Source organism: Heteronotia binoei, chromosome 2, assembly GCF_032191835.1.
Source record: "Heteronotia binoei isolate CCM8104 ecotype False Entrance Well chromosome 2, APGP_CSIRO_Hbin_v1, whole genome shotgun sequence".
Taxonomy (NCBI): domain Eukaryota; kingdom Metazoa; phylum Chordata; class Lepidosauria; order Squamata; family Gekkonidae; genus Heteronotia; species Heteronotia binoei.
The window spans coordinates 30,977,375-31,003,744 of record NC_083224.1 but is presented as its reverse complement, the minus strand read 5'-3'; the positions used below and the strand labels follow the sequence as shown (position 1 = coordinate 31,003,744).

The following is a 26,370-nucleotide window of genomic DNA, read 5'->3' as shown; positions in this document are numbered from 1 at the left end:
TTTGATAGGAAAAAAGGATGTATATTCACGGCACCCTCCCTTCTTTGCTAAACCCAGCTAATAATTACTTATCTATATATGGGGTGGCCAATGGTAGCTTTCCAGATGTTTTTTGCCTACAACTCCCATCAGCCCCAGCCAGCATGGCCAATGGCTGGGGCTGATGGGAGTTGTAGGCAAAAAACTTCTGGAGAGCTACGTTAGCCACCCCTGAAAAAGAAGATCAAAGAGTCCAGTGGCACCTTTAACACCAAAGTTTTTTATTCAATATACTATTATTATTATCACTTCTATTCCTACTATTATTATTGTTATTATTTATTTATATTCTTCCCATTCCCCCATGGGGGCTCAGAGCTGAGTACATAAAACATATAATAAAACAAAACAGCTAAAATAATAAAATCAGTTACAGCATTAAGCTCAAACTAATCAAAAACTATATTAAGAAACTATGAAACTATATTTATATAATTTTATCTTAAAGGTGCCACTGGATTCAAACTTCTTTCTGGTGCTTCAGACCAACACAACTACCCCACCTGAATCTATTCAATATACAGTTTTACTGCAAGATAATAAAAACACCGTCAGCCAACGCTGGAGTCAATTCTGTTTTTCACCAAGCCCCGGAAAGAACAAAAAGAAAGCAGTCAGTAAGCAAAACCCAATTTTAATTTTAGACCAATGCCTTTTTGTAGAATTACCGCCATCCTTACATATTTAAGGAGACGCTGCCGTTGGTTCCCTGTTGCAAATTAACCTTTTTCCACCTGCGCGCGAGCAGGCAGCTTAAGCCTTAATCATTAAAACAGACTCAGCTGGCGCGAACTCCACGCTCTCTACCGCAACCCCACCAGGACTCGCGCCTTCCACCAGGCCACGCCCACTGCCCTGAACCGCGCCCGCTTTGATGCCGCGAGCCACCGCCTGTGCCTTCTGCGAGCGTTGAGCTGCGCATGCGTAGTGGAGTGAGGCCTGGTCTCCAGCGCCGTCCTCTGAGCCGGGCGGTTTGAGGCGAAGGGGTGGACGTCAGACGGCAGAGAAGGTCAGTCCGGTGTCGCCCCTTCCCGCTTTACCCGCGGGCCGTTCCCTTCCGTGGCCTCCGAACAGCTTCCTGGGTAAGTGGAATGACTGAGAGCGCCGCGTGCCTTCCTGCAGCTTCCCCTCGTGTCTGCCTCCGGCACGGATGCCAGTCCCCAGGTGGGGGCAGGGGATCCCCCGGTTTGGAGACCCTTCTCCCGTTTCAGGGTCATCAGAAAGTGTGTGTGGGGGAGGGAAACGTCTGCTGGGCACTCCATTATTCCATATGAAGATCAATTCCCATAGGGTATAATGGAGAATTGATCCGTGGGGCTCTGGGGGGGGGCTGTTTTTTGAGATAGAGGCACTAAATTTTCAGCATAGCATCCAGTGCCTCTCCTCAAAACACCCTCCGAGTTTCAAAAAGATTGGACCAGGGAATCCAATTCTATGAGCCCCCAAAGAAGGTGCCCCTATCCTTCATTATTCCAAATATAGGGAAGGCATTTAAAACGAGTGTGGTCCCTTTAAATGTGATGGCCAGAACTCCCTTAAGAGTTCAGTTGTGCTTGTCGCACCCTTGCTCCTGGCTCCAACCTGAAAGTCCCCAGATATTCCTTTAGTCGGACTTGGCAACCCTAAGTCACATGTGACTCTTTCATGCATATTGTGTGACCCTCAAAGCCCCCACTACCCTGTTGGCCAGCTTGGAGAAGGCAGTTGTCCCTTTAAATCACTTCTCCAAGTCAACCGGCAGCTTGGAGAACACATTTAAAGTTAAAGTTGTTTTCTTTCCACCTCTCCCTCCCAATCTGTTTTCCTTCCCTTCTCCCTTTCAGCTCTTAAACATCTGACGTTTATTCTATTTATTTATTTATTTTCAATTTATAGCCTTCCCATTCCCAAACGGGCTCTAGGCGGGTAATAACAATCAATAATACAAAATTAAAATCAAATACATATAATAAAAAAAAATACAATCTAAAAGCAATATAACAATCTAAAAACAAACTCCAATTCTGCAGTTGGTAATGTAGCGCTTAACGTTACGTAGCGCTTAACGTTAGATAAGTTTGGCCACCCCTGTTCTAAAGTTCTCCCACTTGGGCTGCCTCTTGCATATCCTGGCAAGGAAAATGCGGGGTTTTTTTTTGGGGGGGGGGATAAAACAGTCTTGCGATATCTTGCGGTACCTTAAAGGACAGACAGGTTTTATTCCAGTGTGAGCTTCCCTGGACCAGAGCCTGTTTCTCCAGATGATATGTGTGGATTGGAGGGGGGAGCATGTCACTATTATCTCTTAATAAATGTTAGGTAAGGTTTGCATGTGTAGCCAGAAAGGCAAACTACCATAGTGTTGTAAATCAGGTGGCATCTGGAGTTTTCCTGGAATTTGACCTGATTTCCAGACTTCAGAAATTCCTAGAACAATCTTAAAGTGTCATCACAACTGAGTTCCTTTTCCAGATGTCACACCCAAATCTCTAGGAATTTCCCAGACTATGTTTGGTACCTAGCATGAGAGTGAGTGATTCTCCCAATAAGCAGGTTGTCTAAATGGGGGCACTGTATAGAGCTTTGGTGCATGCAAACTAAGCTGATCATCATTTCCCAGTGGTAACTTAAAGACTGATAACATTCATGTAAGCATGACCTCAGCTCTAATTCACAAAAGTGCATACTGGAATAAATGTTAGTCTTTTAAGGTACCATTGGGCTTGTGGTTTTAATTTGCTACAGTGGGCTAACATGATAACCTCTCAAAAACATAGTACTTCCCCACCTATTACAAGCGTTCACTAGTTTAGTGTAAGTAGTGAATTTTGCTTGATTAGAGCTGAGTTTTACATTATTATGCTTCAGCTGATACATCCTGTGTTTTCTGTCCCATTGTGCTTGGTTTATTTTTCCATACTCCAACAGTCCAATGAGGATCAGCTCATGGCATCTGAAGAACTGGGCTTTAGTCTGTGAAGGTTCATGCTGGAACACAATTTTTTTTGTCTTTAAGGTGCCGCTGGGTTCATGATTTTTTTCATGTTGCAGCAGACTGAAAGAACTAGGCTATGTCCCTTAAAAATGGGAACATTTGGGGGAAAGGAGGGTGGTTTTTTTTTTAGCATTCTAGTTTTTTCAGTAGAGAAACTGAATTTGGAGATGTGCAGGAAAAATTCTATGAAACAGATTTTCCCCTTTTTATTTGTGTGAAATGCATTAAGATAGCAAAGAATGCAGTGATTTGTAGCGTTCTCTTGCTTTAATAATGGGAGTATTTGCAGTATTGCTTATAGACCTTTATGGAATTTAAAAGTGTTGAACAGCACAAATGTGTCTGTTAATACATCTATATATGCGAGCTGAGTTATAAAGGATACATTTTACATTGCTGAGGAACAAAATAGGTATAGGTTTGATAAGAAAGTCATCATGGCAAATATTTGATCCCCCCCACCCACCCCACTTCTGTATCTTCCCTTTGTCATGGCTTCAGCATTTTCTAAAATTTGACATCCTGTGTTATCTTTCCCTCAAAGAGTAAAGGTTACTTTCTGTGTGTGTCTCTCTTTATTCACAGGGCCAACATGAGTTTGTTTGGGTCAACATCAGGATTTGGAACTGGAGGCACCAGCATGTTCGGCAGCACTGCTACAGATAACCACAATCCGATGAAGGTATTTAGTCAGGGATCACCTGGGAAGAGACATAATCTCCACTTTCCAAAGAGTGATGGGCCCAGACATTTATATAGTATCTCCATGTTTAGAAGATAATTCAAGGAAAACCGTGCCACTTAGTATCTATCATCTATCTCATAGGATGATTTACAGTGGGGTTGGCGTGATTTTTTGCAGTTACTTCTGTTGGAAGTTTGGAACTTTTGTCATTATTGTCAGAATTGCAGTTCCAGTAGCTATGCAAACAGAATACTCTGACTTGCTTTCCAGGACATTGAAGTTACTTCTCCTCCTGATGACAGCATCGGTTGCTTGGCTTTCAGTCCACCGACATTGCCGGGCAATTTCCTTATTGCAGGATCGTGGGCAAACGATGTAAGTAACAAATGAAAGTGGGTATCGAGGCTCGTGATGCACTCCTCTTGCACAGAATGTGCTAAGTGCAGACAGATTCTTGAGGGGTCTCAAAATGTGGTAACCATTTCTCTTAAATGGGTGATAGCAAAGATGATACTGGGTTTATATCCTGCCCTCCACTCAGAATCTCAGAGCAGCTCACAGTCTCCCTCCCCCACAACAGACAGCCTGTGAGGTGGGTAGGGCTGAGAGAACTCTCAAAGAAGCTACCCTTTCAAGGACAACTCTGTGAGAGCTATGGCTGACCCAAGACCATTCCAGTAGCTGCAAGTGGAGGAGTGGGGAATCAAACCCAGTTCTCTCAGATAAGAGTCTGCGCACTTAACCACTACCCCAAACTGGCAGCTACCTCCCACCACTTTGGTTGGAGGAGCTGAGTTTATAATTTTGTGCACACAGTATAATAATACAGCCAGTTTTTCAACTTGCTTTGTAATGGCATTTGCTAGCATAAAGAACTTATTAAAGACAAACGAGGCAAAAACTGTAGACAGGGAGAAAATTCAAGTTGCAAACTAAAGGGAATCTTATTAGAATACTTTTATCCTCGACTTGCAGATTTCTGATATTATAATTAGAGTGGAAGGTCACCTATACTAATTATTATGTCTGCATCTTTGAAATAGACATATTTATCACTGCATGACTTCATTTCATTACAAGCTTTTTAAAATTTTGTGTTTTGGGGACCCCTGATGCTATCTCGGCAGTGAGAACCATTGAATAAGGTTCAGCACTCTAGTTTTTGGGTCTCAGTGGTTGAACATATATGAACATATGCCTTATACTGAATCAGACCCTTGGTCCATCAAAGTCAGTATTGTCTTCTCAGACTGGCAGCGGCTCTCCAGGGCCTCAAGCTGAGGTTTTTCACACCTATTTGCCTGGACCCTTTTTTGGAGATGCCGGGAATTGAACCTTGGACCTTCTGCTTACCAAGCAGATGCTCTACCACTGAGCCACTGTCCCTCCCCCAAGTGTGAAAGTTAAAGTTCCAGCTAGAGCAGGGGTGATTTTTGCCTTTATGCAAAATGAGAATCATCAAGGATGTTTTAATCACAATTCTGAGATTCTAAGGATGTTTAAAGTGGTATGTTGGTGATTCAGACTTACATTTTCTTACATTTTAGGTTCGTTGTTGGGAAGTCCAGGATAATGGGCAGACTATTCCAAAAGCACAGCAGATGCACACGGGCCCCGTGTTAGACGTTTGTTGGAGTGACGTATGACCCTTTATTTTACAAGAAGTATATTGCGAATATGTTGAATTGGGGGAGGGGGCAACTTTGGCTTTCTTGTTGACATTTTGCATTTGTTTCTGTTTAGTGTTTAACCACATGTCCACTTAAGACCAGAAGCATACTTTGCAAGTCACGAAGGTTAAGCAACCCTTCTCAGTGCTGTCACCAGTCTGTGTGTAAATACACCCAGTGTCTATGTGATGGATTATGTGTTAATTTATCTGAGTCCAGTAGCATTTTTGAGACTGACAAGATTTTGGAGGGCATAAAATTTTGAGAGTCAAAGCTTCCTTCTTACCTGTGTCTAATGAAGGTAGCTCTGACTCTCGAAAGCTCGTACCCCCAAAATCTTTTTGGTGTCTGAGGTGCTACTGGACTTGAATCTGTTGCAGATTAACACAGCTACCTGCTGAAACTATATTCATGTGTCTGCTCTTTATGTGAGTGTTTTATGCTGCTACGCTTGTGCTGGCATAGTACTGGCTGTGTGCCAAATGAAATGCACTGCTAACCAGCTGAGGTTGGGGGAACAGGTCTAAGGGCTGTTGCCATGGGAAGAAACATTTACAGTACACACACATCCGGTTTGATCTAAACCATTTCCATAGTTGCTGTTGGCCCAGGAAGGAAAAACAGTTGAATTAGTGCTGCAAGGCAGGATGACAGCTAGTTTAAATGGCTTTAAAAGGCATTTAGACAAACAGATGAAGGAAAAGTCTATCAATGGCTCCATATATTGAGACCATGAGGATAGTCTCAGAGGGTGGCTGTGTTGGTCTGCAGTAGAACAGCTAGATTCAAGCCCAGTAGCACCTTTAGAGACCAAAACATTTTGTTGGGGGGATGAACTTTTAGGAGTCAAAGTTCCCTTTGTTGCAGAAACCCATACCCCCCTGCAAAATCTTGTTGGTCTCTAAGGTGCTGTTAGACTCAAATCTAGCTGTATTGCTAACAGTTACAACAGAGGATTAGTGTATTCATGTTCTGCTTGTGGGTTCCCTATGGCCATCTGGTTGGCCACTATGAGAAATGAGAGGCTGGACAAGATGGACCTTTTAACCTGATCCATCAGAGCTGTTCTTACACCTGTTTTCTCTCTCCCCCCCCCCTTCAGGATGGGAGTAAAGTGTTTACAGCGTCTTGTGATAAAACTGCCAAGATGTGGGACCTCAACAGTAACCAGGCAATACAAATTGCGCAGGTATGATTTCCAAGGGTAATCTTTTTACCAAACTGCTATACAAGGATTTCAATAATTTTGTGAGGCTTTTTGTAATGTCTAGAACAGGGGTGGCTATACTGTGGCTCAGGAGCCACATGTGGTTTTTCCACACATTACTGTGTTGCTATCAAAGCCCCCACCTCCCCATTGGCTGGCTTGGAGAAGGCATTTCTCTTTTTAAATCACTTCTCCAAGCCAGCCAGTGTCTTGGAGAATGCATTCAAAGTTAGAGTTGATTTCTTTCCACCTCTCCATCCCTCCTCCTTCCACATCTATTAGTTTCCATCCTTCTTTCCCTCCTTCCTTCCCCTCAAACACTTGATGTTCCTGTCTCGCAGCTTTTAAACATCTGAACATAAGAACATAAGAGAAGCCATGTTGGATCAGGCCAATGGCCCATCCAGTCCAACACTCTGTGTCACACAGTGGCAAAAAATTTTATATATACACACACACTGTGGCTAATAGCCACTGATGGACCTCTGCTCCATATTTTTATCCAAACCCCTCCTGAAGCCACCACCACCTCCTGTGGCAGTGAATTCCACATGTTAATCACCCTTTGGGTGAAGAAGTACTTCCTTTTATCCGTTTTAACCTGTCTGCTCAGCAATTTCATGGAATGCCCACGAGTTCTTGTATTGTGAGAAAGGGAGAAAAGGACTTCTTTCTCTACTTTCTGACATTTACTATCTGGCTCTTACGTTAAGCGAGTTTGGCCACCCCTGGTCTAGAACTTTAAAGCCTCCACACATGTCCTTTCTCTGGAATGAACTGTTTATTTCTGATCTTTGTGACAGCGCTTCTGATAAAATATAGTGACCTTGAAAATATAAAGAAAAGCATGTCCAGCTGTGCACTTACCTTGACCATGTTGTAGCTTTCTCCCTAACGCTGAATCTTAGAACTGTTGGTTTTGCTTCGTTTGGGCAAAACCTGAGTTTGCACTGAATTGATGAGCAGGGGTCTTTTGATACCACGAACTTGCTTGTGAGCAGTTTCTCTGTTCTGTGCATCATATTCAAGGGTGCTGAACAAACTTTAAATTGTATAAAGCACCATTTGCGAGTTTCTTTTGTTTTCCAGCAAGGCTGGTTAGCTTGCCTGAAGCATGGGGAGGAGATGCAAGGCGGACAGTTCAGTAATAAGCTGGTAAAAAGCATTTGTCAAAATATTTAGGAAAGAGGTTAGCCTGGCTTTCCTGCATGGGATAGAGAAACCAGAACATGTCTGTGTGTATCTGAAACAGTGTAAATAATAGACAGTGACAAGTGTCTTTTGAAACATTCTTTTTTTATTTTATAATTATTTTACAACAAAATAGGTTATTCAGTGATTTTTAAGTAAATCAGAAATTGTCACATTTTCAAATAATTAAAGTAATTTAATTTGCTCAAGTCCAGTGTGGGTGTGTGTAAGAGAGATGTACCATCAAGTTGCTTTCAACTTAGGGAGACTGAATTAATGACCCCCAATATGTCTTGTCATTAACAGCCTTGCTCAGGTCTTGCAAACTGTAGGCCATGGCTTCCTTTGTTGACTCAGTCAATATCATGTTGGGTCTTCCATTTTTCCTGCTGCTTTCAACTTTTCCTAGCATTATTGTCAAGTGAATCCGGAATGTGACCAAATTACCTTAGCCTCAGTTCAGTCATTTCATTTTCTGTGGAAAGTTCAGGCTTGATTTGATCTAGAACTCACTTATTTGTCTTTTTAGTAGTCCATAGTATCTGTAAAACTCTCCTCCCAACACCACATATCAAATGAATCAACTTTCTTCATTGTCCATTTCCCACATCCATATATTGTAACAGTCCTTCCAAATATCTGTTTCCTAATTTCTTAGTTGCAGTCTCCCTTTTGGTTGATGATTGACTCAACTAACAAATGCTGTCCCCTTATATTTAACCAAAACCTTCCTTAATGTTAATGCATCTTTAAATTCTCCTTATAAACTTAAACATTTACCACTGTGCAGCAGTTGGTTCTTTATTTGCTTAAGTCCTGTGTGTGTGTGTGTATCGGAACTAAAGTAATCTTAGCCTGTTATTAGTTCTTTGATTCTATGGAGTTTATCCTTAAAACACAATGTTACACACTTTAACAGTCCTTCCAAATATCAGGGAGACCAGTTGCAATCTCCCTTTTGGGTTTTTTTGCCTTCCCATCTCCCAGTTGTTCCAGTTCTGTCAATTTGAGTTATTTCATCAACTGCCAGATTTTAATAATCCAGTCCTCGCTAGTCAATCCTTGGGAAGATTTCTAGTGACTAGCAATTAACATGTTAGTTACCTTTTAAAACATTCTTGTTGTCTAGCATGAAGCTCCTGTTAAAACCGTCCATTGGATTAAAGCACCAAATTATAGCTGCGTAATGACTGGAAGCTGGGATAAAACACTCAAGGTAAGCTGTGTTAACAAGGATATTTGTATTCCAGGAAGCTAGATCAAGATGGGGAGCTGTGTATAGCAGCAGAAAAGAACAAGAGTCCAGTAGCAGACTAACAAAATTTGCAACAGGATGAGTCACTGCTCACTCCTTGTATTCCCGGCAAGATTATAAATATTTCCTGCATAGCATCCAGTGTAGTACAGTGATTTGAGTGCTGGGGCAAAGCTCAGGAGACTCAGGTTCAAATCTCCACTCACCAAAGAAGTCATGGTGGTGTCCTGGGGCCCATCATTTTGCCTAACCTACCTCACAGGATTGTAGGGGGTAAAACAGAGGAGGGGAGAACTAGTGTGTGCCATTCTGAGCTCCTCGAAGGCAGGTTGAGACAAAAGGTAATAAATAAAACGGGGGGTGGGGGGGGAGAGCTGTTATTTATTTATAACAGTGGTTAAGATGGCGAAGTACAACCGAAAAGTCTGCACAATTCAGCGACGTGCTTGCTTAAGCAAGGCATTCTCTACCCACCCTGCCTCTTGTACCTGATTGTGTGGTACAATGATAATTCTGGTCTCACTTATACAGAGTTTCTGGAATAAAGGGTTTAAAATAAATTGTGTATGAAGTGTCCTGTGAAAACTGTGGTATAAATATGAAGGCTGAGAATGGTGCTTTTGAGTCGCTCTTCGAGGTGGCCTTTGAGCCAAAGTCTACCATGTCTAATACGTGGACATTCAGGCGCTGATCTGCATTAAGGACAGAGCCATTCAAAGCCAGGCTGACATGGCCACTTGCATGGGATTGTTGATACTGGATTCACAGGAGTCATGCCGTATTTTTAATTTTTTGTTTTCAGTTTTGGGATACGCGATCACCGACTCCGATGATGACGCTGCAGTTGCCTGAGCGGTGTTACTGTGCTGATGTGGTAAATAAAACTAGTTTTTGAGGCCTTCAGCTTTCACTTTGCTAGGAAAGGTGTTATTTGCCATTAGTATAGAATTTTACTTTTTCTTCCCCTTTGTATTTGGTGTTGCCATCATAAAAAGGATATGTGTCATCCACAGCTCTGAGCAAGAGAAGGTCACATAATGAATTGTGCATAATTGTCACATAAATAATTTCACTTTTCTGCAGTGAAACAGTTTGTTGCGAATTAGAAGCTTCCTAGAGTTGCCTTTTCAAACACAATTACTCTTTTCATTGTGCTCTACCAGTTAATTTTTGGTTCAGGTGATTATCAAAAATGTTCTCTTAACTGGATTTTTTTTCCAGGTATACCCCATGGCCGTTGTGGCTACTGCAGAGAGAGGTTTGATAGTTTATCAGTTAGAGAATCAGCCTTCAGAATTTAGAAGAATAGAATCTCCGCTTAAACATCAGGTAATACCTGAACTTAAGAAGCAGTCTCCTTTAGTTTTGGACACTGGATTGTTGTTTTTTAAATGGGACAGGAAATTATGGAGGAAGTCACATGATTTTGTTTAAGCTCAAAATATATTATTGACCTTTTTATGCAATAGAAATATTTTAACCTTTTTATGTATTTGAAATATTTTAATATAATAGGCCACATTTTAGAAGCTGTTTGCACAAATAATTCTGCCAGAAAGCAGAGACAAAAAGCAGGAACACACCAGTTGCTGTCTTCCTTTTGACTTTAGAAAATTCAGAGTGAGTGGGGTCCAAGAAACTGAATGTTTAGAACGCTGTTGGCAGAATTCTTTATTAGAAGAAGATTGTTTCTTCACTGCAACTCGTAATTTAATTACCAAGCTGGTGAATTATCAGCTCTTAACTATCAACCACATTTTTCCCCACCAAATTCTCTGGTTCTTGTAGTTGCAGATATTATCATGAAAGATGTGCTTCTCCAGTAATGTCTTTCAGTGCCTCCTCTTAAGCTGTGTGCATTAGCAGCTGGCCATTAACTCAGGAAACCCCATTCAGCAGCAATCTGGATCCATGCAGGGTCTTGCACTGCCATTGCCCATTTTAGAAGAAGAAAAAGACTGCAGATTTATACCCCAGAGACTCAGAGTGGCTTACAATCTCCTATATCTTCCTCCCCCCACAACAGACACCCTGTTGAGAGCCAGTTTGGTGTAGTGGTTAAGTGTGCGGACTCTTATCTGGGAGAACCGGGTTTGATTCCCCACTCCTCCACTTGCAGCTGCTGGAATGGCCTTGGGTTAGCCATAGCTCTGGCAAAGGTTGTCCTTGAAAGGGCAGCTGCTGTGAGAGCCCTCTCAGCCCCACCCACCTCACAGGGTGTCTGTTGTGGGGGAGGAAGGTAAAGGAGATCATGAGCCGCTCTGAGACTCTTCAGAGTGGAGGGCAGGATATAAATCCAATATCATCTTCTTCTTCTGTGAGATGGGTGGGGCTGAAAGGGCTCTCACAGCAGCTGCCCTTTCAAGGATAACTCCTACGAGAGCTATGGCTGACCCAAGGCCATTCCAGCAGGTGCAAGTGGAGGAGTGGGGAATCAAACCCGGCTCTGCCAGATAAGAGTCTTAACCACCACACACTTAACCACTACACCAAACTGGCTCTCCAGTTTAAGATTACAGCAGTTCTGTTCTGTTCAGGATGTCAGACTGCTCTGCCTGGGGGTGGGGGGTGGGGAGGAGAGGAAACATTGCACCTGGTCCTTTTAAGTGACTACTGAAATGCTCGTTCTGTCCATTGAGACACATATGCTTCAAATGAATGTTTAATTTGATCTATGCTGTTACACCAATAAAGGTTGTTGTTGTAAAATTTAATTTGATTCCTCTCCCCCCCACCTCCCAGCATCCAGGTAGCATTGTAATTTCTGAGAAACAGAGTAAAATTGATGATCAGATTTCAAGCTTTGACATAGACACACCAGCTATAAGTTAATCTAAAAGCATGAAACAAACTGGTTTTCATAATCAGCAAGTGTTCTCTGGGGCCTTAACGAGTCAGTATCTTTCATACTGTGCTGTGCCTATAGTGAATGGGGAGACTTCTGTACTGACCTGTCTAAAATGCGGTCTTTTTCATCTAGCATCGCTGTGTGGCGATTTTTAAAGACAAAGTGAACAAACCGACCGGGTTTGCCCTCGGAAGCATTGAGGGAAGAGTGGCCATTCATTACATTAACCCACCAAATCCGTAAGTTGTCTTGAAACATGTTGTGAGTTGCTTCCTTTTTTTGCTTGCAGTAACTGTGGACTTTGACTTGCAAAAACTCTTAATGTTGTAGTGTTGTGCAATATGAAATTTTGCATGCCTTTTTTCAGTGCGAAAGACAACTTCACGTTCAAGTGTCACCGTTCCAATGGCACAAACACATCTGCACCTCAGGATATCTATGCTGTAAGTATTTTCTAGTGCTGGCAACTATGTGCACAGATTATGGAGAAAACTGACATCTATAATTGAAATGTGGGCTGTGGAGCAGACCCAGAATATTTTTGAATGCAAAATGTGACAGTTTCCATGCTGATGACAGAGAACATATGAACATATGAAGCTGCCTTATACTGAATCAGACCCTCGGTCCATCAAAGTCAGTATTGTCTACTCAGACTGGCAGCGGCTCTCCAGGGTCTCAAGCTAAGGTTTTTCACACCTATTTGCCTGGACCCTTTTTTGGAGATGCCAGGGATTGAACCTGGGACCTTCTGCTTACCAAGCAGATGCTCTACCACTGAGCCACCATCCCTCCCCAGTTCCGATTCTGTGGTTCTTTATGTTGGATCCAGGTGGATAGCTGTGTTGGTCTGAAGTGATAGAGCAAAGTTTGAGACCAGTAGCACCTTTAAGTTTTATTCAAGTATGAGTTTTCTTATGCATGCACACTTTTGCAGGTATAAATATATATCTGGAGATAGATATAGAGAAAACTCATATCTTGAATGCACTCTTTTTCAGATATCTAAAGATAGAGAGATACATAGAGAAAGCTCATATCTTGAATTAAACTTTGTTGGTCAAACTGTGGCTTGGGAGCCACATGTGGCTCTTTTACACGTATTGTGTGGCTCTCAAAAGCCCCCACTACTCTGTCTTGGAGAAGGCATTTCTCTCTTTAAACCATTTCGCCAAGCCAGCTGGTGGCTTGGAAAATGTTTTTAAAGTTAAAGTTGCTTTCTTTCAACCTCTCCCTCATTTCCCCATCTATTTTCCTTCCTGCCTGCCTGCTTGCCTGCCTGCCTGCTGTCAAACATCTGAATTTCATGTCTTGCGGCTTTCTGACAATCGTTCTATGTTACACTTACGTTAAACAAGTTTGGCCACCCCTGGTCTTAAAGGTGCCACTGGACTCTAACTTTATTCTTTATGATTAGCTTGTTTTAATGAATGGAACCCGTTGAGCTTTGTAGACACCACTCAGCTTGTATCTCAGTTTTGTGGGTCTTAGCTGGCAGTGTTTTCGGGGTACCGAGGACTTATGGCGACTCTGTGGAGTTTTCAAGGCAAGAGACGTTCAGAGGTTATTTGCTATTGCCTGTCTCTGTATGACGACACTGGTATTCCCTGGAGGTCTCCCATCCATGTATTACCCAGGGCTGGCTCTGCATAGCCTAGCTGGAACACTGTCCCTGGAACACAGTTGGCAGTGTTTGAAACTCTCAAATCACTTGGAGCAGTTCTAGCTGTTGCCTGAGTGTATTCTGAGTTCTTGTCTCTACCTTGTTTTGGAGAATGAGTGACTTCCAAGCAGTCCTGTGGAGAAAAATTAACAACCCTGCAGTTTTTGGTGATGATATTGTGTGAGTACAACATGTCCACTACCATGGGCCTGTGTGCCCCAGCTGCCACCTCTAGCCCCATGCCACAGCAGAGGGAAAACAGAAGGGAACTCCAGGAGCGGTAGACAGAGACGCTGTCTGCTTTTGATGGGCTCCTCACTCTGCCCAAAAGCAACTAAGTTTAGGAGGAGAAAGGGACTTCTGGTATGTGTGTGTGGGAGGAAGCAACCATTCCCTTTCCTGGGGTTGAAAACCATGGTTGGTTTGGTAGAGCCACACTAGAAGAACAGGCCTAACCCCCTCCCCCCCCCCCCCCCCCCATTTGTGCTCTGCCTGTGCCACCAGCCTCAGTAATGGAGTGCTGAAGATGGGCAAGAACGAGCAACTCTCCCTGCTCCTTTTCTCCTTCATGACTGTTTCACTAGTAGAGCCAGTGGTGGTGTCAGGCTTGCTTTTTTATGGGAGTACTAACATACCGTATTTCCTCCATCCTAGCCTTTCTTCTGCCTGCTCTCGTGCCTGTCAGTTTAACTCCTCAAGTTGTTAGAAACTTACAAAATGTTCATATGCAATATGTACGGTAACGGTGTGTGGATCATGTCGCTGCTTGTTTAACGGGACTGTTTGTGTTACTTTAAAGGTAAACGAAATTGCTTTTCATCCTGTCCACGGCACTCTTGCAACCGTAGGGTCTGACGGTAGATTCAGTTTTTGGGATAAAGATGCGCGGACCAAGCTGAAAACATCGGAGCAGCTGGACCAGCCAATATCTGCCTGCTGCTTCAACCATAATGGCAACATTTTTGCATATGCTTCCAGCTATGACTGGTCAAAGGTAAGCTACCTGTGGCTAAAATGTAAAGAGTAGCTTTGGAGAAATTCAACATTACTAGTGGACTGAAGTGTCCAGTAGGAGGAAGGAAACTTCCAGTGCTGCAGGAAACTTAGCATGGAGGCTTACTCAGTTTTGAAATAAGCAGACTTCCTGGAAATAGAACTGAGAATGTCTGCAGAGTGCAGTGAATTCAATAACATCCCAAAGGAAAAAATAAAAACATTGAGGGGGGAGGGAGTTAAATGTTTTCTCTTTTAGAGTGAGCAAGATGTGTTTTAACACTGTGTTTGTCCATGTATGTTTTGCTCTGCCTTGGTTTCCTAGCAGCAGTGTCTTAAGTGGGGAAGACTTATGTGACGTTGCCCTTGATTCATCTACTTTGCTGCAGTCTTCTCTAAAACTGGTTTGGTATAATCCTTTTGAAAGGACTGCATTCAGGGCAGTTTTGGATGCTAGGTGTGCAGGAAGGTGTGTATTTTTGCAGATTCTGCCCGCATCAGCCATTTTCCTCATATCGCTTTAGAAATGCTATTTTCCTATCTCTCAGTGCACGCACTGGAGCAAGGGTGGCCAGACTTGCTAAACAACATCTGTTGTTTAAGAACCACAGGACATGAACAGATATTACACACTCATCTTTAGAAGAAAAAGATATTGGACTTGTATCTCATCCTATACTCAGAATCTCAGAGCTTTCACAGTCTCCTTTTCCTTTTCCCCCACCACAGCAGACACCCTGTGAGGTAGGTGGGGCTGAGAGAGCTCTTACAGCAGCTGTCCTTTCAAGGACAATTCCTATGAGAGCTATTGCTGACCCAAGGCCGTTCCAGCAGCTACAGATGGAGGACTGGGGAATCGAACCCGGTTCTTCCAGATAAGGGTCCACACACTTAACCACTATACCAGACTGGCTGTCTTTATTAAAACTCTTAATACTTTCTCTGTACAGAAAGATAAAATACATATGTATGCACTTTACAACATGACCATGCTAGAAGGAGACTTTTTAAAAAACAAAATCTGGAAATAACTGTCCCATAAGGCCAGCAATGGGAAAGGTTAGGGAATTATTTTTTGGCAGTTGTGGAAGAAGGATACACATGTGTACCATATAAATCACTGACCACCATTTGCACTATTATGCATACCTCTTTGCCTTGGCACCAAGGTTAGTAAATACAGCTTCTACAAGAGCTATGAAACTAAAGGGGAACCTTCCACAGCCCTCTTAATTCTGTTCCTCCTTCCAGTGGCTCCCTCGGCTCTTGCACTCTCTTTCGCTGCTCTAGGTCTCTGGGTGACCTCTGTTGTGGAGAAGAGTTTGCAAGCCTACCTATTTCCCCCTCCTTCCCTGCTTCATGGCGGAAATAGTTGCCTTTCGGTCAGTACTCAGAGGCTGACTGAGGTCCTGATGCTAAGCACACTTACTTGAGAGTAAGCCTATATTAAATTCAACCTCTGGGAGCCTCTCCTGAACCATAGTTTGGCCACCCCCGCACTTAGAAGGCTTTCTAAAAGCATTCTTCTAAATTTCAAGAATTGTTACACTGCTACAGTGGTACAGCAGTCTAGACCGCAGCATGAATGCCCCATTGCCAGTGTGAATGTCTGCGCTCACAGTAGCAGTGAGAATTACACAGAGGATTATCTCTGTAGTAGAAGCAGCCAAGGCTTTATAAAATTGGTTTAGAAGAGTGATTGAAATGCAGCCTAAGAATGTGGGCCTATGCAGTGTCCTGTAGTGATAATCACAGCTATGAATAGGGGTAGGGCTGAGTTGCCCGGAATTGATGCGGCTAGTCTAAGGGGGCAGGGGATAGGTTGTGGCTCAGCTGCAGAGCATCTGCTTGGCATGCAGAGGGTCCCAGGTTCAATCCCCGGTATCCCCATTTAAAAGATTTGGCAGTAGATGATGGGAAAGACCTTAACCTGAGACCTTGGAGAGCCACTGCCAGTCTTGAGTAGACAATACTGACTTTGATGGGGCTGATTCAGTAGAAGGCAGTTTCATATGTTCATGTAGAGATGGTGGAAACAGATGCCATCAAGAAAGGATAACTGAAAAATATTCCTAGCTTGCCTTTTAGGATGGAACGGCTTTTTACAAAAATCACAGGGCTGTTGTTGAGAATGGCAGCTAAGTGTTGAGCTTCCTCCCCACATAATATATAGTGCAATTTAAACCATGCTGTTCTGTTCCCCTTCAGTAGCAGCCAGTGAGAATGGTGGAAGAAATTCATTGCCTATCAATACCCAGTTATCGATTGTGCATGGAGTGAACTTGACCCTGGGTTGCTATTTTTGGCAGCTGCCCTGTGCTGCTTGTAATGAACAGTCAGTAGTCTTGCTTTGACTTAATGGGCTGCTAGTGTTAGCCTCGTTCAGCTTGTGTTGTGACACAAGAAGTCTTTTCCTTCCGAAGCTTCTGACACCAACTTCATACCTCTTCATGAAACCGTTCTGAACCAGTTGTGGGCTTACTCCATTTGTTTGGGGGGGGGGGGGGGCGGGTATTGGCAAGTCCCCAGGCAGCTAATTCTTCTTAATGGTGTGTTCTGGTGTTTCAGGGCAAGTACTTTAGTACATAAGTGACTGCCTCTGTCACTTATGACAACCAGTTTGGTATAGTGGTTAAGTGCGTGGACTTTTATCTGGGAGAACCAGGTTTGATTCCCCACTCCTTCACTCGCAGCTGCTGCAATGGCAGCCGTAGCTCTGGCAGAGCTGTCCTTGAAAGGGCAGCCTCTGTGAGAGCTCTCTCAGCTTCACCTACCTCACAGGGTGTCTGTTGTGGGGGAAGGAAGGTAAATGAGATTGTAAGCTGCTCTGAGACTCGAGATTCAGAGTGAAGGGCCGGGGTATAAATCCAGTATTTTCTTATCTTTTTGTTTTTTGCATTAAAAATTTTATTGTAGTGAGCAAACAGTTTATCCTGATAGAACTAGAATTTCCGTCATATTAGTGAGTGTCTTGTAATTATACAGCTGCATAGGGTTGAGCATCAGGAAGGTTTTGTGACTCAATCAGGAAGGTTTTGCAATTTGTTTGCAAAGCTTAACCTGGCAGCTCTGTGCCAATGATGTTCCTCTGGATTGCTTTTGCAGGGACACGAGTTCTATAACCCCCAGAAGAAGAACTATATTTTTCTGCGCAACGCTGCTGAAGAGTTAAAACCCAGAAACAAGAAGTAGTGAGTATCATTCACAGCATCCGTTTCAGCACTGCCTTTTTGCCGTGTGCCACCGTTGGGTCTTCTGGTTGCCTGTTTTGGATTGGTAACTTGCCGCTCAGCAGGGACTCTGTAACTAATAACCAAGCACATTCTCATAGGCTGGGAAATGATCTTTTGAGTGACTTTGTTTTATGCTGCACCAGCTGCTACCTGACACGGGTGTGAAGATGTGTTGGTTTCTTTAACCGTTGTGGTAGCCCCACGTTGGACCGAGAAGCACCGCTTGCATCCTAAGTAACGGCTTGACAACAAAAATATATTTTACAAACACTTCAGGGGAGGAATGTACATTGCCATCGTTGCAGGCAAACTTCCCTCCCCCATCTTTGCTTGAGAGCTCCCCCCCAGGGATGGGGGAATAATCTGAACGGGGGGGGGGGGGCTTTCTTTGTTCGTTGTTTCACAGAGATAATAAGTTTTATTTTTTACCTATGGGCCACCGAGACGAAAAGGTGTGTTTAAAATTTGTTGCGTCTTTTGTATTTTACATAGCGTCTTCACTCAACGTGAGCACGCTGGGGCAAAGATCCCAGGTAGAGACCATGTAGGCATTTATAACGATGCATTCCAGTAGTTAAGTTTCAGTTCTGCTTTTTTTTTTATTTAACAGCTGCATCCCCTTTAACTTAAAATGCCGGGGGGCATAGTTTTGAGGTGTGAGCGAGCCGCTAGGAGCTTAGAGTATCTTCTCCAGCCCTGTCTCTCAACCGCAACCGTGTCCTTAGAACTGTTCCACAATTCCAGCCTTGAGGCCTCAGCGTCAGTGTAGACACAGGTCTTCTGAGGGTGCTGTTCATTTCCCTCAGGCCTGCTGTACAGGCCACTAAGCATGCCCAGCAGAAACTGCTGTCTGTGCCTGCGGTATCGAGGCAAAGGGAGCTATAGCTTCAAGAATGTTTTATGTGAATGTGCCACATAATGCAACTTCAACGGTGACCCATTTCATGCCCTACAGGACTGTGTGTGTAGCTATTTCCAGAGGTCTCCCACATAGGAAGAGCTGGGTTTTTTTTCCCCTTGCTATGCCAGTTTCAGTATCTTAAGACAGGCAAACGTCTTCAGGTGACCAGCGTAGGAGAAACTTGTGTGGAGGCTTCTGTAATGTTCCTCTAGGCCAGACTTGTTCTTAGAAATGCCAAAAGATTGTCTTTTAAAAAAAACAAATAAAGCTGGGTGCCTATTTGTGTGGAGTGGAGGGGAAAATGAGGAGGACTGGAGCTTGTATGCCGAGGCGCTTCTTGGCTGTCCAAAACCTCTGTAAAAACCCGTATGTTGTACGAGTTGCTACAAATGAAATAAAACTGTTTATTAAAATGCTTCTGCATGTACAACGTTGTCAATATGTTTAGTAAGCTGGGAAAAATGGGTTGGGAGTCAGGAAATGGAGGGAGTGAAAATACTGAATTATAAGTCGAATTTCAGCGGATCGTTTGCATGCAAGTGAAGTTACTCAGCTTAGCAGTATCTTTTACATAATGCAGAAGAGCTCAGTCTGGGTTGTAAATTGGGCAGCCTCACTGTCATAGCCAGTGCATGCTCAGAAGCACATGCATTTTTACTCCTGTTCCACTGGTAGATATGGAATGAGACAATGCAGCAGAATTCAACAAAAACGGTCTTCAGAAAAATATCAAAATGAGGATTTCCTTATGGCAGGTACAAATTGTGCTTCCATATGTTGGGTTCCACATGAGCTATTGATGTAAAAGGTTCTTCAACCCTGTCACTTGCCCTTTCAAGGGCAATGTTCATGTGCCAGCATAGCATCCCTCTGGGCTCATCAATCGCTGATACACAAATGCTGCGTAAAAGCAGGCGAGTGATTGGATAGAAGCCTTCAAGCAAGATGCTGAGCCGCATGGAGTGATTTTGAGCCACACACCCAGTTTTTCTGTATGCGTCACATCTCATAAGATAGTCCAAAGCTGTGCAGGTGGCTGTCTTATTTTGGAGCTGGAATATGCTCACGTTACCTGTGCATACACCACATCATTGACAGTTCTGGGACAAATTGTATCACAAAAGGTCTGAGATGAAATTGATCTTTATTGGCTAATTCTTTCTGCCTCCTGCCAGGAGTTTACCAACATGTTTGTCTTGCACACTCTCAAGTGTAATTAGTGTCAGACGGACTCGGTGGGGAGGCTGCTGTTGCCTTAAGGCTGGAAGCCGCTCCTTCAGAGGACAGCCATCGATGCATATGAGCTTGTAAACAAGATGGCATCAGGCCTCTCAGCAGGGCAGGCAAATGGGAGAATTACAGGTTTCAGACCCAAGTTGAATTCTGTGTCAAATCCATTCAGTCTTTTCCCCGAGGCAAGGCTTCTAGCTTATGAGCTAAACTTCATCTGCGTTGGAGCTTTAAAAAAAAAAAAAAAAGGTTGTGTTGCTGAGCTTTGCAGACTCCTGTTTCTGTTCTGATTATAAAAAATAAATGTTTTTCATTTTTGCAGTTAACTCTTACAGCGATCAGTCACAGCCTAGCAGGTAAAAGAGAGAGAGTGTGTGTGTGTGTGTGTGTGTGTGTGTCTGCATGACCCATGCAGAGCAAATAATTTCTCAGCTTTAATAGAGCCGTTGTCCACTTATCTGTGTAACAAAATTGACCAGCTACATATTTAATTTCTTAGCAAATGGTGTTACATTTACATTTAATGCGTAGTGAAACCCTTTGCTGACAGTTCTGGGAACATACTATAATGCCGAAGTTCAGGGGTAGTAAAATTGACCTTCCTCGGTGTTTTTTTGCAAGGCATCTTACCAATATATGAGCTAGATTCAAGTCCAGTAGCACTTCAGACTAGCATAAACATACGGAGCAGTGGTCCTTGAGTAGCTGTTGGTCAAAAGGTATGGATGGAACACTGTGTCTGGGGCAGTGATGCTCCATATTCTTGGTGCTGGTGGGGGGGGGGGACTGTGGGAGGGCTTCTGGAATTCTGGCCCTGGAAAATAACAGAAACCTGGAAAATGGAGGTTCATGGGGTCTCATGAAACTTTCCATTTAATGAATCAGTTTGTGATGCAGCGCAACTTGTAAAACCCCCGTAAATGGCTTTTGCAAACCACACTGCCACCACTGGGGCTTGGAAGTGGCATTTAAGGAGACCTCCAGTCCCGCCGTTGGTACCAGCGTGTCTGCCAACACAAACCTCCTGGCACCTTGAGAATGTTGGGACAGGGAGCAGGATGGCGCAAACTGAGGTTTGGGATGAATTTTGATTTGTACCCATCCCTCGAACATTCTTACCAACCCATTCTGTTCATGTAGACCACTGACCAGACCTACAGGGGTTTCACCATTGTTGTACATCAACAGATGATGTGCACCAGAATCCTCTTGCAGTTCGTCATAAAGGGCAGGAGTGGTAGGCGAACAGTTTTTCCCAGGAACTTGTCCTCCATTGTGGATCTCTGAAAGGCCACTAATGAAAAACTTCCAAGGAACAAAAGGAGCCCAGCCCTTTATAGAACTGACAAAGCACAAGCTGTCAGAATTCTAGCACATCTGCAGTTGGTTGTCTAGTTCACCCACTGCTTGGTGAAGTGAACGCAGGAGTGGAGTCCAGATGTTTGTGGCTGCAGATGTGTGCCTGATAATGCATTTTCTGTGCCTTTTTGCTGTAATATGTATATGTAATCTATGTTCTAAAACCGTTCCTGCCTGTATATCTGCTGTATCGTATACCTTGAAGAAAAAAGAACCATATACAGCACTGCAGATGATCCCGTGCAATATCCCCAAACGGTGTCAGCCATCTACAGGGAAGGGGGCAGAAAGGGAGAAAACAGAGTAAGCCAGGAGTCCCCAGCAGGGGGTGGCACCCACTGACACCTTTCCTGGCACCTGCTGAATGTTTTTAGAATGTGGGCAGGGCCCAGTGGAGCTTTTGCCCAGCAAGGCTCCTTATTGGCCGTTGGAGGTTTGATTGGCTGTGCAGATTTTTTTTTTAAATGTTGCTTTGGCAGCAGCTGCCACCCCAGCATAAGGATCTTTGCCGTGACTCATGGTAAGCTGTTGCAGCCATTAAGTGGCTAGCTCTTAACTCCTTGTGCTGTACCCACCACGCTTTGTCAAAATTCTTAAGGTGACAGTAGGCTCAGAAAGGTTGGGGTGTGCGTGCGTGTGTGTGTGCTTGGATTTGGTGCAGATAAAACAATGTGAAATAGCGCATGTGAGCGACCACACTATAGTAGCTCCAGGGGATAAGAGGGAAATAATCCGATAGAAGTGCTCAGGCTAGCAGCATTGTGGGCCATTCTGGCTGTGATCTTGCTTTCTTTCAAACAGCGATCTTGCTGCTTAGTTTGCCTGTGCTAAGATTAATGCTTAAACCTTACGGCATCCCCTTGTGCGTCTGCTCAGCCACTAGTTGAGCAAGGTGGAATGAATTAACCTCTCAGGCCGTTCCACATTCCTGAGAGCCTTGTGGGACTGAAGTTTTTGAGCTTTATGAATAACCAGTCACGGGTTACAAACTCCTCGTGCTGCAGGAACCTTGCAGCTTGCAAGTAAATCTGTTTTGTCAAGGATCTGTAATTGAGATTGTATTTTAAAATCATGTACGGTTCACTTAAGTCTTGAGATGTTTATTTAAAGATTTGTTACCCAACAGTTTTTTGTTTGCAGGTATTTTAACCCTTCCATCTGAAAGAAAAACCAAAATAAAATTGTTTTCAGGGGAGCTTAGGACATGTTTCGTGACTGTTCACCCAAGCCTTGGCACACGATGGATCTTTCTCAAGAACAGGATCCTTGTTTCCCCAAAATCCACATGTGTTGCAAACCTGTAACTACCCAGTTGCCTGGTTCCCTGTGTGGTTCAAGAATCACCACTAGGTGAGCCAAGAGGAAGCTTTAGCAAAAGAAGGGAGGGTGTTTAAAGCCCCAAATGATGGACATACATAAAGGCTGTCATGTGGGCAGAGAGAACATGTTGTGGGATAGATCCAGGTGGGGTAGCCATGTTGATCTGAAGCGGTGAAACAGATTTTGAGTCCAGTGGCACATTTAAGATAAAGTTTTGTTCAAGGTATAAGCTTTTATGTGCAGGCTCACTTCCTCAGATACACGGAAATTGAAGTTAACATATGACATTTGCATGAAGTTGAAATGGAAGTTAACATTTCCGTATATATTTATAAACATTAGTTGGTCTTAAAAGTTTGTCTATAATATGGGATAGTAACTTGTGGACTTATTTCCAAAGCGGTTGTGGCAAGGATTGGTGAAATCACTTCATCCTTTTATTTAATAGTTTGTATACATAAGAAAAGCCTTGTTGGATCAGACCAGTGGTCCATCTAGTCCAGCATCCAGTCTCATAGTGGCCAACCAGTTCCTCTGGAGGGCCAGCACCAGGGCATAGAGGGTAGAGGCTTTCATAAGAGCCCTGCTGGATCAGACCAGTGGTCCGTTTAGTCCAGCATCCTGTCTCACACAGTGGCCAACCAGTTCCTTTGGAAGGCCAACAACAGCATAGAGGCTGACATCTTCCCCTAATGTTGCCTTCCGGCACTGGAATTCAGTGCAATTGTGTTTGGGGGAGGGGAGAGGGGTGAGATCATAGAGGTTCATGGGGGGCGGGGGCGGAATGTGTGTAAGGGACAGTTACACAAGTGCAAAAATAAATAGGCATGGAGTCCAGACTTCTTTTAACCTTTTAAAAGGTTCTAGAATCAGGATTGTGTCTTAAAATCTCCTAGGTTGGTAATTCTATAGATAATTCTGTAAAACTTTCTGAAAGAAATGCCTTGTGTTGGTATGCCTTGTGTTGGTATGCGTGCACAAGGTTCAAAAAGGAAAAGTGGCATTTAGATGATGGGATGTATAATTCCATATGAGATCGTGGAGTTAGCATATCTCCAGCTCTTACAAAATGGCATGTTCCATATGTGCTGATGGCTCCAAGGGTACCGTCACTTAGGGGTACCATCACCTAACCTGCTTTCTGAAATACAATCACTCCTCTTTTGTTCCTTTTATTTTTAAGGTGCCACAGGAAGCTTACTGAGGAAGATATCTCTACCAGGAAGTCAGTTAACCTTGCTTGCCTGCTGGGCTTTTCTTTCTTACGTTTTTTTAAATGCTGCAACAAAAGAAGCATTCAGATCATCTCCCTTTCCCCTCTCCTTATTTATTATACCGTTTTTCCTTAAAGTTTTTTTTCCAGTGACCCATTGTGTATATATATATAAGGGTGCATAGGGCTGGCTGAACGTTGAACTGAATGGTGGGACACTTTCACAATGGAAGTTAAGTGCAACATGAAGCATTTTTTCTGAATCCCTTTAAGGATAGGTATAAAACCACTCATGGAACCCCAGATGTTCATGGGTGAAGCTGCAGTTCAGTGTTTTGTTTTGCCTCAGTTCCCAAGCTCAGTTCCTGGCATCCCCAATTAAAAGAATCAGGTTGAAGGTGATGGGAAAGACCTCCTCTTGAGACCCTTGCAGAAAGAGATGCTGCCAGTCCAAGGAAACAATACTGACCTCAATGGACCAGTGGTCTGGCTCTGTATAACGTAGCTTCGTTATATCATACTTTCCTCCTCAATTCTGGGTTCATTTTATTGGCCAGTAAGATTTGCGACAAGTATTGGCAGTTAGACATGGCTGTACCCTCAGTATAGCAGATTCAGATGCAGTCTCCTATGTCCTTGTCAGGGAGTCCTGAGAAGGACTGTTTGATTGGTTGATTGTTTCCATGTGTTTAGTGTAGTCAGGAGATCCTATGATTGTCTGGCAGCCGGGAGTTCTAGCTCTTCAGCATTATCCAGGTGCACACTGAGGAGGAGAGCTAGAATTGCACCCCTCAATTCTGGGTCCTCTGTTCTTGCAAAAGATAAAAAGCATTCTAAGCTTTTGCTCCTCCCATGCTGGTTTCCTGCCCCCCAATTTCCCTGGAAGGTAATGGGGGGGGGCGGTGGGGGGGGAGAGTTTTCACTGAGAAGATGTTTGCCACACAAGGGCTGCTTCCACATGGGGATTTTAAAGTGAGGGCTGGAGGGGAGGGTCCACATGATATTCAGGTCTGAAATAGGAATGGCATGTGGACATTGTTCTTCCTGCAACCCTAGTGGTGCTGTGTTGCTGCTATAGGGCGAGCATGTTTTTGCATCCCTGTCCTGGAAGCAGTCAAGTTCCTCTAAAAGTCTCTCCCTCCTTCTCTCCCCTGCTCAGAGTGGCAATGGCTTTCCTGGGTTGAAGAATTCTTTTGCTGGGTAGTTTGAGATAATAATTTTGGTTGTCCTCTTCCAGACTTGTTCTGCTATAATTCCATTGGAAGGGTGTGTGTTGAAACAAATATCTCTCAGCAAAAGTGGAGTTCCTTGAATTTAAAAAGGTAAATGTAGTCCCCTGTGCATGCACCAGTCGTTTCCGACTCTGGGGTGATGTCGCATCACGATGTTTTTACGGCAGACTTTTTTTACAGGGTGGTTTGCCATTGCCTTCTCCATCCTTGAGTTTACAAAACTCTATATTTTAACTGTGGCTGGCCCCAAACCTTCTTTCCCCCTTCTACCTTTAAAAGGTGCCTGCCTAAATGGGAAAGGTGAAGGAACAGGAGATTTTGCAAAGCAATTTTTAAAACAAAAAGGAAGCAGAAGATTCACAACAGAAGGAACCCCCCCCCCCCCACACACACACACACCTGTGAGAAGGACTATGGAAACCAGGAGCAGTGACTGAGAAGCTTGGCAGCCCCACCTTCTGCTCTCTATACTTGGAGGCAGCTGAAGCTCAGAACAGTGAAGATGGGCAGAGGAGGGGGGAGAGAAGAGAGCCCCGTGCACTGGGCCGGATTAAAAGCCTGGGCAGGCCAGTTCCGTTCTGCAGGCTGTAGGTTTGGCATCCCTGTTCTAAAGCAAGCAAACAGACAAAAAGATTAGGTCCGGTGTTCACGAGGAATAATTATGCCACCTGACTGTATGGGGGGGATGGGGAGGGAGTGAAACCCAGCAAAAGCTAAGTTGTCTTCAATCATTATGTAGATTCTCTTTCCTGACTATGAGTCAGCTTGTTACAAGCCAGAAAAATAACCCATTTATTCCAGTTCCCTGGCTGTGCTTGTTCATTCAAAAGAGCTCTTCCCCCAGTCACTGCATAATAATGTGGTGAAATGTGGGCTTGGTGCTCTAAGGCCTCTTGTTCATAGCCAAACAAAACAAGTGCTGTTTACTTGGGCCAGTGGTTAGGGGCCAGTTGCCTGCATTCCCTTGACTGAAGTTCTCACTGGAGTACCAGTGGCAGTAGCTACCAACACATGTCCTGTCTGGGGCAATGATGCGCTGTATTCTTGGTGCTTGGGAAGGGCAACACTGTGAGGACTTCTAGTGTCCTGGTCCCACTGATGGACCCTCCTGATGGCAGCTGGGTTTTTTGGCCACTGTGTGACACGAAGTGTTGGACCGGATGGGCTATTGGCCTGATCCAACATGGCTTCTCTTATATTAATTGAGTTTTACGACTGAGTCTGGGGTCAATGAAAAGAGAAGAAAGGCAAAATGCAACTAGCTACCTTTCTGGTGTTCCTTGGATTCATCAGTGGTTCCTTAATGAGACGATACACCAGGTGTGGCCACATGCACGCATCTCTTTCGCACATATTG

The 26,370-nt window shown here is 43.8% G+C and overlaps 1 protein-coding gene across 1 annotated transcript; it reads left to right on the top strand.

The window, feature by feature from the left end:
* Positions 1–750: 750 nt before the first annotated feature.
* RAE1 (ribonucleic acid export 1) lies at positions 751–19,086 on the top strand. Its single transcript, XM_060230746.1, has 12 exons — positions 751–1,121; positions 3,599–3,695; positions 3,969–4,073; positions 5,246–5,338; positions 6,471–6,557; positions 8,896–8,982; positions 9,824–9,895; positions 10,243–10,350; positions 12,002–12,108; positions 12,237–12,312; positions 14,332–14,526; positions 17,631–19,086. The coding sequence occupies exons 2-12, from the start codon at positions 3,606–3,608 to the stop codon at positions 17,715–17,717; spliced, it is 1,107 nt and encodes a 368-aa protein (XP_060086729.1). The 5' UTR covers positions 751–1,121; positions 3,599–3,605; the 3' UTR covers positions 17,718–19,086.
* The last annotated feature ends 7,284 nt before the right edge of the window (positions 19,087–26,370 follow it).

Excerpts from the sequence above, each read along its gene's own strand:
- RAE1 (XM_060230746.1), top strand. The coding sequence starts at position 3,606 with ATGAGTTTGTTTGGGTCAACATCAGGATTTGGAACTGGAGGCACCAGC. Across the intron at positions 5,339-6,470 it reads TAGACGTTTGTTGGAGTGAC|GATGGGAGTAAAGTGTTTAC; the intron begins GTATGACCCTTT and ends CCCCCCCTTCAG. Across the intron at positions 12,313-14,331 it reads CACCTCAGGATATCTATGCT|GTAAACGAAATTGCTTTTCA; the intron begins GTAAGTATTTTC and ends GTTACTTTAAAG.